The sequence below is a fragment of the Kogia breviceps genome, chromosome 13, assembly GCF_026419965.1.
Source record: "Kogia breviceps isolate mKogBre1 chromosome 13, mKogBre1 haplotype 1, whole genome shotgun sequence".
In the NCBI taxonomy this organism is placed as follows: domain Eukaryota; kingdom Metazoa; phylum Chordata; class Mammalia; order Artiodactyla; family Physeteridae; genus Kogia; species Kogia breviceps.
In genome coordinates this window covers 90,441,299-90,454,452 of record NC_081322.1, presented here as the reverse complement: position 1 = coordinate 90,454,452, position 13,154 = coordinate 90,441,299, and the positions used below count along the sequence as shown (strand labels likewise).

Genomic DNA, 13,154 nt, shown 5'->3' with positions numbered 1-13,154 from the left:
CTGAGCTTAGTGCTATCTACATTCTTATTTTCTCTCTGGAGTCGGTGTCCACTTGGCCGTGTATGATTATGTCAGTCATTTCTGCACATAGATTACAAAAGTTGACACCTTTCATCTAGATACCTTTAAAAAATTCTGGATGTGACATTCACGGGCATGATTTATGAATTGTTCAGTGCACTTCTAAATAATCTCCCACTTGGAGATTTTTGACAAGGATGCAGGAGGGCATTTTTAAACATGAGAAGGAGGCGAGGGGAGGTTTGGTGGGGAGGCAACTGTGCCTAAAAAGGGAAACAATTTCTGTTTCGGCTTTGAAATCTTAATACTTTGCAGTAAGAGCCATGTGCTTCAGCCCCGGCGCACTGGCCCGCTGCTTCCGCGGCTCCACCTCCTCCCTACCTTTGTTCAGGCTCTCAGCCTCCGTGGGCTCCGTGTCCTCTCCCGCCTGCTCCAGAAGCAGTCCAACCTCCGCGCACCCCCCCCCCCCACCAAGGAGCGTTCCCTCTTCATTCCTTTCCAGCAACATCTTGACTGCACAATTGAAATGCTAAGGTTTTACAAAGATCACACTTTTCTGAGTAGAGAAAAAAATAGTGTGGGGCACAGGGAGATTTACCAGGAAGGAGGAGAGAGTCCTGGAGGAAGCAAGACCAGCTAAGAAGCTGCTGCAGTGGCCACACCATGACTGACCACAGTTAACACTGCTGTTTGGTGTATTTGAAAACTACTAAGAAAGTAGATCCTAAAAGTTCTCATCACCAGGAAAAAAAAACACAATTTTTTTTTTTGTATCTATGTGAGATGCTGGATGTTATCTACACTTATTGTGACAACAATTTCACAGTATATGGAAGTCAAATCACTACGCCGTGCACTTTACCCTGACACAGTGGTGCATGTCAATTACATCTCAACAAAACTGGGAGAAGCAGCAGCTACTGCAATGGTCCAGGTGAGATATAATGAGAGTTTCACCAAGGGCGGACACTGGGGCTGGGGACCAAGAGACGTGGCCTGACGGGGTCTCTGGCGGTGTGACTTGCGAACAGCGTCCGCTTTAACCACAACAAGAACCCTTTCTGTCTCTTCCGTGGTCCACACGGCTGCCGGCAGGACGGCAGGTCCTCCCAGCCTTCGGTACCTAGTGAGTGGTCGGCTGCTTCCCATCACGAGGGCAAACACTCGCACCCTTGTGCCGGGCCCTCACCCTTTACACACGTGGATACACGTGACCTTCACCCGGGGGTGCATGCCGCTGTCGTCCCTGTCGATAGAGCAGGAGACCGAAGCCCCCAAAGGCTAAGTAACTTGTCCCAAGTCCCATGGCCAGAGGGGCAGAGCCAGGGTTCACCTTCACTCCAGCCCAGGGTCCCTGCCTCGCTTCCCAATGGTAAATAAACATCCTCAGAATGAAGCAAGAGGCCAAGCACGGTTTTGATAGCATATTTTATTTTAATCTAAGAAAAATGATTAAATTCAAAGTTCAGAAATATAAAAGATCATCCAATAAATTTAGGATCCTGTTTCTTAAACAACGGTGACACACACTGGAGCTGGTTTTGTGTTTCCCAAGTTTCCGTTTTGACTTGCGCGGTTTAAATGAGACGTCTTCAGGCACATTCAAGATCGTTTGACAGAACGTGTGTTGGGGGGTGTGGGGCCGTGAAGATTTTTTCCCCAAACCAAAAGCTAGAGCCGAGACAGCATCACAGCGTGTCACCCCAGCTCCGGGGCCATCACCGAAATGCTTCATGGAGCCCGTGGGCACATCTGCGGAGGCCGGCGTCCAGCTCCGAGACGGGTAGCCGGCTGTCCCGAGGGCCCTCTCTGCTGCTCAAAGGGGGGCGTTCAGCTCCCCACCCGCCCCTCTCAAGTCCCGTTTGGATGAATTTCCCATCGGCAAACCCTTGAGCCCTTGAGGCCTCCAGGAAAGAAGAAGGGAAGGTGGGGGACCCGCAGGCCTTTGTCTCCGGCTGCCAAGATCAAGACCCAGGAGCAGCTTCGCCTGGTTGTGCCGTCTTTAAGGGGACTTTTCGTAATTTGTTCAGGGGACAGTTTTACCTTCCGGGGGGCCCCAGGGTGGGCCACGGTCGGACGGGTAGGGGCCAGGTGTTAAGAGAAAAAGCAGGCTGGCAAGCGTGTTTGGCTGGCTTGGTCAGGTCATGGTGAAATGTACTTTTCTGAACGATGGACCCCTTCGTGCTGCCTCAGAAAGGCAGGAAGAATTCTCTAGCATTTACTGCATGAATAATCTGAGCCCAAAGGCAAAACTCAAACAGACACTTGCAATGGAGAAAGCAGGCACATCAAAAAGAGCTTGAAAAACATTCTTTTCTACCAGGGCACTACGTGCAGAGATTGCTTTAGTGGTTGGGTAACTCATTGCGTGAGCGAGAACTCTGGACGGAAAACCAGCGAACTAACACAAAATCCCAAGAAACAAAAAGACCCACGCACTCGTTAACTGCATGACGAAGACAGCAGTTGATTACAAACTTCTATGGCGCCACGAAGCTTCCAACAGGGATTCAGCGATGCTGCCGGGGCAGTAGATTTCCAACGATGCCGACCTGGCGAGACTATTAGTAACGGCCCTGGTAAGGAGATACAGGCCTGGAGCCAGAGCGCCTCAGGCCGAGGCGTCTGCCAAGTTAACCTGCATAGGAGGAAGAAATTAAGCTTAAATCCATTCAAAATACATCTCCACCAACTACAGATTCTGAAGGTCAAAGAAGGACACATACATTGTATGTGATTACTTTTCTGAAGCCAGCCTTTCCATTTTCACAGATTAAAGCCATCTGTTTAAATATCTCATTTCTACAAAGTGAATTTACAGTTAAAGTACAAAGTGCAATACTATGTGTTTGTTTTGGTTTTTTTAATTGCTTTTTGGTGAGGGAGTCGGCCACGTGTCTAGGACCCGCCGTGGATGTGTCAGTCGTTTATCCTTGCTTCCTTGGCTGGAAAAGAGACAAAAGAGAGATGTATTAAGACATTTACATCACTCATCTCCGAAGACGAGGACTTGCCTTTTAGGAATAAAATAAACCCAGCTGGTAACAACAAGGGAAAGAAGCAATATTTTTAAATAGATGTGAAAAGAAAGAGTGCTTGATTTGGGGTGTAAGAATTTTAAAAAATAATGAAAACATTGTGGACACTTCTCAACTTCTAGCACTTTCCTCCCACTCAGTGATCAGAAATATCAGGAAAAATATATCCGTTGAGAAAGCATTTATTTCAAGGATTGTAAGTGTGTTCAATATATTAAACATTGGGCAGAATCTCCAATCACCATGGATTTGTCATATAAAAATACTTTTTAATACTCATTTATGCTTCAAATTTGATAAAGCCATGTTTTTGTTTTGGTTTTTTTGTGGTTTTTTTGCGGTACGCGGGCCCTCTCACTGCTGTGGCCTCTCCCGTTGCGGAGGACAGGCTCCGGATGCGCAGGCGCAGTGGCCACGGCTCACGGGCCCAACCGCTCCGCGGCACGTGGGATCCTCCCGGACCGGGGCACGAACCCGCGTCCCCTGCATCGGCAGGCGGACTCTCAACCACTGCGCCACCAGGGAAGCCTGGCATGGTTTTTTTTAACATTTTTCTTTTCATCCTTTCCATTCACTATTTGACCTCTCTACGAAATACAACTTGAAAAGTTTTGTTTACTAAATTACTGGAATTCTGCACTGTGCCAATTAAAAATAATATAGAATGAAAAGGAGAAGCAAAGTACAATCTTCCACGTTTATTTCTCCACGTAGACCCATTCCGACCAGTAAAAGTTGGTCTATTTAAAATAATTACACTTGAACATTCAGGAGGCGTCTGTGTTGCCTTTTATTCCCCAGATACATATATGAACAGGGGACAAGAAGAGAGACTATATCTCCTGCATTAAGTGAATAAGAAGTTTTGTTTTAATTAGCTGAGGATAAAGATAAGCCATCAGTGTATTTTACCAGCAACTAAAGCTGGTCAGATTTGCTGGAGGAGGGGTGGCGCTAACGTGTTAAGCTATGTCAGCAGTGGCTGAGAGCGCTGTTCTATCACTGCTGAACTGTGATGGAAACGGGAGACGATACCAACAAAGACGGCTCACGTTTCGATTAAATATAAGCTTCATGCATCCTGCTTTGCTGCCCTTCACTTCATAGCTCCTGTGTCTGGTCGTTCGTACGGTGGAAGATTTCGGTGGTTCATCTCATAGCTCCTGTGTCTGGTCGTTCGTACGGTGGAAGATTTCGGTGGTTCATCTCATAGCTCCTGTGTCTGGTCGTTCGTACGGTGGAAGATTTCGGTGGTTCATCTCATAGCTCCTGTGTCTGGTCGTTCGTACGGTGGAAGATTTCGGTGGTTCATCTCATAGCTCCTGTGTCTGGTCGTTCGTACGGTGGAAGATGTTGGTGGTTCATTTCATAGTTCCTGTGTCTGGTCGTTCGTACGGTGGAAGATTTCGGTGGTTCATCTCATAGCTCCTGTGTCTGGTCGTTCGTACGGTGGAGGATTTTGGTGGTTCACTTCATAGCTCCTGTGTCTGGTCGTTCGTACGGTGGAGGATTTTGGTGGTTCACTTCATAGCTCCTGTGTCTGGTCGTTCGTACGGTGGAGGATTTCGGTGGTTCATTTCATAGCTCCTGTGTCTGGTCGTTCGTACAGTGGAAGATTTTGGTGGTTGGGACTCTGATTCTTCAAAGAAATCTGTATGGTCTTCAATCACTTTATCACGCGCCAGCCACTGCAGGACATCATCCCAGGGTCACAGTTTGCAGCGATAAACACCATAAAAAGAGCTGGGGAAACCGCTCTGGATTCCATTTCTGGGTAAAAGCTGAGTGAGTCTTGTGTTTGGAACAGAGTTTATTTCAGGCCGAGGCAGCACCCGTGTGCCCGTCATTGGCATTATCTTAGGAAAACAACCGTTTGAAAGTCTTCGGAGCTCAGCCCGGGTCTTTGCTTTCAGACCAGCCCTGTTCTAAAGCACAAGTAATTTGCAGTGGGATTTTAAAAGTTGAAAAACCATAAACACTTGCTAAACAAAGAAGACCGACCGTATGGCACATCTTTCCTAATGAAATGGTTTTAAACTGCATCCAAGGTGCGCGTGGGAGGTCTCCGCTTCAAGCCCACCACAAATACGGGGGCCTGCCTTAGGGACCAGAGACCTGGAATCAAGCAGGTGAAGACAAAATACATAACAAATTGACAAGTGGTCTTAAAAAGGAGGATGTGGCCCTGAGAGAGGGAGAAATGAATCGCTCGTGTTCATCTTCTGGAAAATATTCTAGACTTTAGAGAGCTTGTGGCCTGGGACGCTGAGGAGAGACACCACAGTTATCTCCTTTGATTGCACAGGCAGAAATGCAGATGCAGAAGCATAGAAGTATGTTTACGAGCACACATGGCAGGAAGTGAAAACTCCCTTCTGGAGCTGCCACTGGTCTCACTCGGATGCCTAGATGAAAAAAGAAGACTCCCCGTCCCTGCAATCTCCTTAACCAAACGTAAGGAATAAATTACAAATCCACATCCTGGAGAACTATTTAAAAATAAATATTTCCAAAAATAAGGGGACTCCGAAATTTTTCTAAAAATAATAAAATAATTGAAATTTCAAGTAGCAAGAAAATAATAATTAGGGCAAAATGTTTCAGCAAGTTGGTCATTTCTGACAGAATCTTGCATGGCTATTTGGGGCCTCACAGGGGTGTAGACATGGTAAGTTGTTTCTTTTCTTGGAAGGAACTTTACTTTACACATTGACAGAACCTCAATTTTTATTGCCTATAACTAAAGCAGGAAATTATTAAGGCTACAATGTAAACATACTCACCTGCCTATTAGAAGTGCTTTCAGCATTACCTCTAGGGGCTAACAGGGAAAGAAAAAGAAAGATTAAAAACCAAATATTCTTTATTTAGTAAAAGGTTAAATAGAATGTTTCAGGAAGAAACATTCACCATATCACTGTAGGAAAGTGTCGTCCACTGGCAGACTTGTTTACATGAGAAAATATGCATCTACACATACGCTGAGCATAGACTATAAATAGTGGATCCTAAAAGTCATTATGTAAACAATTCCCAACCATACAAATGCTCTGGCCCAACTTTAGAAGACTGTTCCATTTTACCCCAAACTCCAAAGGCGTGTCCACTAGCCGTGGAGACCTCCTTCCCCGAGTGTTCAAACTCTCCCACTGGTGAGAGAGGACCCAGGCCACTGGAAGTCTAGGAACCAGCACCGGGGTCTTTGAAATCTTTTGGTTTTATAGTTAAATCACGAGAATCATTTAACTTGTTTGGCTCAAAATAACTTTTCCCAAATCATGCTTGGTTCCGCCTGTGCCTCCTTCAACACTGGGACAGGGGACATCACTTGTGCAGGCACTTTTCCTGCCCCAAACCTCCACCTGAAATCCCAGCCCCCCCCCTCCCCTCCCCTCCATCACCGCCTTAGCTAGCTAGCGTCACCCATCACACAGTGGATTTTTCTTATTGATCTCATTTCTTGCATCCACACTAAAACGTAAGCTCTAGAAGGATGTGAACTTTTGTCTGTTTTATTTACTGCGATTTTGCCAATGTTTAGAGCAGGGAGCACCTGTAAATATCTTTCGAATGAATCAGTAGACGGAGGGCAGCATCCCTCATGCCAAATGCCTTAATTGCTGACGTCTATCCATTCAATTAAAAAAATAAAGAGCAAAATTATTCTGTGTTCAAACGTCTTCTCTTGCTATATTCAAGCAAACAGAAATACAGCATGAAAAGTTGAAACACAAACATATTAAGTAAATTGCAAAAATATTAAATAAATGGTAGCTAAATGGACTCTCTCTTTCCATTGTAGTTTGAATGATCCAAGGATCGGGATAATTTCTGTTGCCACCCTCCACTTTGCTTTGCCTGAAATGACCACTTTACAGAGAAAGCAGGCTTTCATGCCATTGGTTCAAATTTAAAGAATTTTAAACGGATACTTTGAATCTAATCTAAACCAACTGCGCTATCAACAACTGCCAGATTTTTCTTGGTTTCTTTTATGGCAAATATGAGTCTACTGGTCATTGGAGGTAGCTACAGATTAAAGTTAGGTTACAGCAAGAAACGTTAACATTTTTTGGTGTTTCGAACTTTGCTATGTAGATGAAAAGAATATAAATTTCATTAATGCCACTGGATGGAATATTCCACTCAAGAAGGAGTAGGGGAAAGCTCCATTTAAAATACATGAAGGGCAGAAAAATAATAAACTGTTAATTAATTTGAATGAAACAGAATGTACAGCATCAAAATAAATATGAAGCCATGCCACATCAATAAAAATACTTTTCGGTGAGAAAATGAGTATGTAGCTCCTACCACAGAGTTCAGCGATGGATGTGTGTGCGTGGCGGGAAGGGTGGCTTCATCGGTATCGAATGATAGTGATTGTTTCCAGGTGACACGGCAAAATGGCAATTTGGCTGTAAGGGAATATGCCTGAGAGAATGTAGCTGGCGTGGCAGTCTGGCTGAAAAAGATAATTTGGTCAAAAATGAATATTTCCTAATTGCTGATTTTCTGCACAATGGTCATTTTGGAGAATCATGAGGGCATGATATCATGTTTTGTGAATTTGTTTTCTGAATTCTTCAGAAATGTTTTTTTCTAGGCTCTATCAGTTCTCAATAGTTTTCAGGATTTTTTTTCATTTTTGCATTTTTTGTAATGGTGCAAATGGAGATCAAGCTCCCAATAATATGTCTTAGCTGCAAATATTTAAATGCAAAATCTCGTGTACTTGCTTAAAATAAGTGTGATTAATGAAGTATGTATATTATGACAACATTTTGTAGTGAAAATCATAGTACATAAATACGTATGTATATGTGCATAGAAATATTTTTTGGAAAGCTATAGATCTGGTCTGATTTTGTCTCAGAATAAAAGGTCATGTGTTATTTATGTTCTTTAATTTCTCATACTTTTTAGAAGAAAAAAATGTATTGTTAACTAGTGAGCAAAAATAAAACAAAAGAAACTGGTAACCACTTGGATATTTAGACTGTCCCAACTAACCCCTTCCTGAATATTTAGGTTTTCCTGACTTTTCACTATTTCAAATTACACAGGGTAGGAAAAAATAAATGATAATAAAGTTGAAAAAAAAAAAAAAGAGTTGAAAAACTCTTAGAGAAGTTCTGCAAGATTAAAAAAAAAGGGTTGCAAGATCAGCTAGGTAATAATGTATCCAAATCTCCAATGCTCATTTTTGACCAAATTGCCACTTTTACCAAATGTAGCTTATCTAGGGGAAGAGAGGGGATTATCCGTGCTTTCTTCCTGGTTCCTAATGAGACGATAATATTCACACACATCGGTTTAGTCAGAGGCACACGAAGAAGAGAACTCGAGATTCTGCAGTAATTTAAACATTTCTAATAGACGATGATGACCTCAAGGTGTTACACTCCGTCATCCGCTCCCCCGGTAGCAGGGTTACACACCCACCCTCTCTGTGTCCCCTCGCAGGGCTGTGCGCAGACCCTGCACCCCTCTCGGCAAGAGCACGTGGCCGGCACCCCTTCTGCGCATTCGCTCTGCCCGCGAACGTGTTCTCTGTTCGCCTTGCGCGCTCTGTCCTCTGTGAGGACGCAGCCCCGGCCCCGAGGGCAGGTGCCGAGACGCCCCCGCTCCGCCGCCCACCCAGGGACGGAGGGCGGCATCGTGCAGCCCGAGAGCAGCTGGGGCCGGGGCAGTGCACCTCCTCCGTGGGCACCATCTTCTCCGCAGCATGTTGGACCGGCCACACCTCAAGTTTCCTACTTTTTAAGCAGGTTGTAAAACACCAGGGCGTGTGGTCGGCTGCGGCCCTGGAGCCGACTGGGACGTGCGACGCTGGTGTTGACGGGGGGGCGGGGTTTTGAGACGGCTTTCTTTACCACGAAGGGTAGGTGTCCCGGATCGGGAGCCTGCGGGTGCTGGATCCACGTCCGCTTCCTGGGGCCTCGGCGTGCGGGCTGCGAGCTGCCGGGCTGCCGGGCCGTCCCCGGGGCGAGCACGACCGGCCGACCTTCAGCGTTTCCGGGAAGAGCAGCTGCGGCCCCGCGTCTCCCACGAGGGCAGCCTGGGCAGCCTTGGCCGCCAGGCGCCTGACCCGGAGCTCGTGCTCGCGGCCGCTGGGCTCTCCCACGAGGCTGTCCTCCGGGGGTCGCGCCGTTTCGCCCCACGCCTCGGGCTCTGCCTCCGAGATGCTCCGGGGGAGGCACCAGCGTCCCAGTGCTCGGCGCGGGGGCTGGGCCGTCCCGTCCATCCCGCTGGCCGCTGGGCTGGCACTCAGGTACCGGCCCAGGGACGCCCTCCCGGGTCCCCGAGCTGGAGGCTGCCTCCTCGGGCCCAGGCGGCGGCCTGCTCACACACCCACGCCCCCCGCGCGGGCCGCTCTAGGGCTTCCCTCTCTGCCCTACAAACCGGGGGCTCTGAGACTCAGCCCCCCCAGCCCCGCGCCGCGATGCACGGCAGGTCCTCGACGTCCGCGTTGAGCGAATGAATGACTATGAGAACTGAGCACCTCGTTAGCCACCAAGTCCGAAGTCCTGCACCTGACCGAGGGGTGGGATCTGCACGCCCTTCTCAGCACCACGGTACCTTCTGCAGAAGCTCGGGGCTCACCCACGAGCGCAGGGGTTCCTGATGCCCCGGAACCCGCGGGCTCAACGCACGCTACGTGGCACCAAGTCACACCGAGTGCTGGTGTTTAAACAACACACCCACTCGTGGTTAGCGCTTCTGGAAATGACCCATCCGCACTGTGGACTGAGCCACGAAGAGCGGGGGCGGGTGGAGAGCGTGGCCTTCTCTGTGGAACCAAAGGGCTGGGCAGGCGGTGGCTTCCGGGAGAGTAATTTCTCCGCTGCTCAGAATTCATCTTGAAACTGTTGGAGGGATCCCGCTCCATCTCAAAATGCCTCACACTCGCCGCGGCTCTGAGGCCACTCATGCTCCTGGCAAAGCCGCCGTGCGCTGGGCCGGCCCCGCCCACTCTCCCGCCAAGCATCTCCATCTGCTGACTTCATTGTATTTAAGAAACACGCAGAGACCGTGCCCCTGGGAGGGGCGTCCCTCGGGCACGCGGACGGGCTCAGGGGTTTCGCTGCTCATCAGGAGGCGGGGTCTTTGCAAACAACGGACGGGCCTGGGCCCTTCAGAAAGGGGTGATGGTTAAAGATTAAAAGGGCAGATTCTACACACCGTTGAGCCTGCACTTAATTTGCTCATTGAAACCACAAAACTGGACTCTTTCAGAAGTTCGAGACTGGGTTCCGGAACAGAGGAAGGGCCATCGCGGCCCCAAGCCAACCCGGCCACAGCTGAAACGAGTGGCTGGGTCAGCGTTCAGCCGCCTCCCCGGCATCAGCAGAGCCCCAGGGCGGGGGCAGCCACAGTCCCCCGGCCTCCAGCTAGCCGGCCGCGGGCGCCCCCTCGGCTCCCACGGTGATCCCCTGGGCCTCCGAGACGCCTGGCTGCCAGGATTTCTGCTTAAAACTGCAATAGGTCACTTGTCTCTTGGGACCCTATGGGGGCCCAGAATCGAAAAAAAAAAGCATAGGATGAGTGAGAACGTGTGTCCAGGTCCAAGAATCACAGGCAGTGTCAGACGGCAGCAGGCAGCGACCCTAAGCCCCAGCGAAGGAGAGCAAGGGTGGGGGCGGCTGCCTGGCCTGGAAGCGTCCGAGGGCCCCCGGGGGCCGCACGGGGTGGAGGAAACCCCGACAGAAGCTGCAGCCCGGCAGGCGCCCGTTTCCTGCGGGCGGACCCGTGCGCTTGGGCCGCCGTTCAGGGTGGACCCGTCGCACGCCTCGGGTGGCAGTAGGGCTTGGAAGCCGCACGGCGCTCTTGGGTTTCTCACCTGCACGTGAGAATGGGGGCAGCCTCACCCCCATCCCCGGCCCGGGTGGGAGAAAAGCAGGAGCCACGGGGACCTTGAGGCAGGATGGTGATGGGGGCCGGTCACCCCCTGACCCGCTCAGGTGGAAGCCCCCCCCCCCACCTGCAGACACACGGCAGCGTGTGGCGAATGCGGCACACACTGTTTCCACGACCAGAGCCTTCTGAGCCTGAACCCCATCGGAGGGCAGCAAGGACCCACGTCCTGCCGCGAAATGGCATCATCACCCCCACAAGGTCAGCAAAGTGGGCGGCCGCGTGTTTTTACCACTGTTTGCAGTCTGGACACGTTCGGGGCAACATGAAGGGCCCTGAGCTTCCGAGACCCCATCCAGAGGTCTTCAAAATAAAACTCAACTCTTCCAGGAGTAACTTCTCACAGGACAATTAGCAAGAGTCCTTTCGCAATTGCAGGTATCTAGCCCGGAACCAAGTTCGGCTGAATCACGCAGAACGGCTATTATGACGAGTGCTCGGGACACAGAAAGTGATAAGACAGATGCAGTCCTTTCCCGAAGCCCACAGTCGAGGTCAGCGGCCAGGACTTCGGCGTCCCAGCTGCGCTGCGACTACAAGGGGGCGTGGTAAAGACCACCGTCTACGATGCTCCAGAACCTACCCTCAAACTTGTTTCATGTTTCAAATATGCTACAAGTTTGGTAACAGAATAACAGAATCATAAATTAGCAGAGATGGGAGAGGTCTCTGCAAACCATCAAGTCTGCACATGGCCCCTGGGCTGCTGACAGCGTTCGGGTTCCGGGAAGAGATACGCACATCTGGTCGTGCAGCTGAAACACTGTTTCAACCATTGAAATAACTGGTTTGGAAACAGGAATTATTGAGCTGCTAATAAACCCGGCTGAATGCTCGGTCGGGGTCGCGCAGTGGGGCCCCGAGTCACTCCCAGGGGTGCCCACTTTGCTGTTCAGCATCAGGAGGCGCCCCTGGAGACGGGCACCCCCTACCCCGCGCCCTCCCGATGGAACAGTAAGAGGCACCACTCAGCTCCCACCTTCCCGCCCCCCCAGCTTCCCCTTGACCGCTCACGACGGTCTGTGAGTGCTTCCACGGACGGCTGACCTACAGTCATTTGGCACATCAGACTTCCCTCCACCCTCAGACTGCAAGGACAGTCTCTACATCTTAAGACTCAACAGACGCCGTCGAGAGTGGACACGCGCGCGAGCTAAATAAGGAGCAAGGCTCTTACTGTGCCGTTTCCTCGTGTTAGTTTCACCTTCTTCTCTGGTCACGCCCAGGCAGCCCATCAACTCTTGCAGGGAAATGGCCTTGTCGTTATTCACATCACAGTATTCAACAAACTTCTTCACGCATTTTTTGGGTTTGGACTTCTTCCGAAGGAATCTCTTGAAGGGCTTGATTTCCTTCTTGCCGATGTCCCCACTGGAGTTTTTATCCAGCAGTTTGAAATACCAGTGGACCACTCTCTCCTCCAGCGTGTGGCTGGGGTCAGGTTCCGAGAGCCTGGAAGACACGTGGGTGGTCAGGGCCCCCCGGCAGCCTGGCTGCCGCCCCACCCGGCCCTGGTCCCTCCAGCGAGGGCCCCCGTGCTCTGACTTTCCTGGAAGGAGGGCCTAAGGCTGTGTGGCTTTGCCATTCGATGTAATGATTTTTTTAAATAACTTAGAAATAGAAATTTGGCAAAAAATTTTCAAGTTGGTTTCCAAATGGCAAATGGCACAGTCAGCTTCTGCAGGCCAGTCACTCGCTGGGCGCTGGCAAGTCGTGAGGACAGAGCCCCGTGGGGATGGCCCCTCGGCTCACACATCGCACACCTGCTCCATCTGGGACCCAGAGGTTCTCTGCTCCTTTAATTGTGACTCACGGGCAGGTTGTTTACGCCACGGCTAAACTAAAAGGTGCAAAACAACGTATATCTTAAAGTGGTAACCAGACATCTTTCCCTGGATTTAAAAAAAAAAAAAAGGTTGATACTTTAAGATATGAGTAAAACACTCTTCCAGAAGGCCCGGCCTTGAGGCTGATCTTGGAGGCCACCCCAGATGTTACGCCGGGCCACCTCACCAAGTGGAAAGTGCAGGAGGTGCTCACATAATCCCTGGTCCTTCCTTCCTTGTCTGGCTGCTGGTCTCTGTGTTTCCACGGGTGTAAAGAGTGAGTCAGACACCCCAAGTTCCCAGGTATTAAGGCTTTCTGATGCTATTAGTTATTTCCCAAACGTTCAGAGGA

At 49.7% G+C, this 13,154-nt stretch overlaps 1 protein-coding gene across 6 annotated transcripts in view; it reads right to left on the bottom strand.

Moving 5' to 3' along the window:
- Positions 1 to 1,435: 1,435 nt before the first annotated feature.
- SMOC2 (SPARC related modular calcium binding 2) overlaps positions 1,436 to 13,154 on the bottom strand; it is a 155,832-nt gene continuing 144,113 nt past the window's right edge. For 4 of the 6 annotated variants that reach the window (XM_059083330.2, XM_059083331.2, XM_067011163.1 and 1 more), the window contains 3 exons: positions 12,154 to 12,428; positions 5,843 to 5,880; positions 1,436 to 2,966 (listed from right to left, as the gene is read on the bottom strand). In XM_059083330.2, the coding sequence (XP_058939313.1) occupies positions 2,949 to 2,966; positions 5,843 to 5,880; positions 12,154 to 12,428 (331 nt within the window). In that variant the 3' untranslated portion in view covers positions 1,436 to 2,948. The remainder of the gene's footprint in view (positions 2,967 to 5,842; positions 5,881 to 12,153; positions 12,429 to 13,154) is intronic. The other 2 variants (XR_010836137.1, XM_067011162.1) reach the window with 2 other exon arrangements.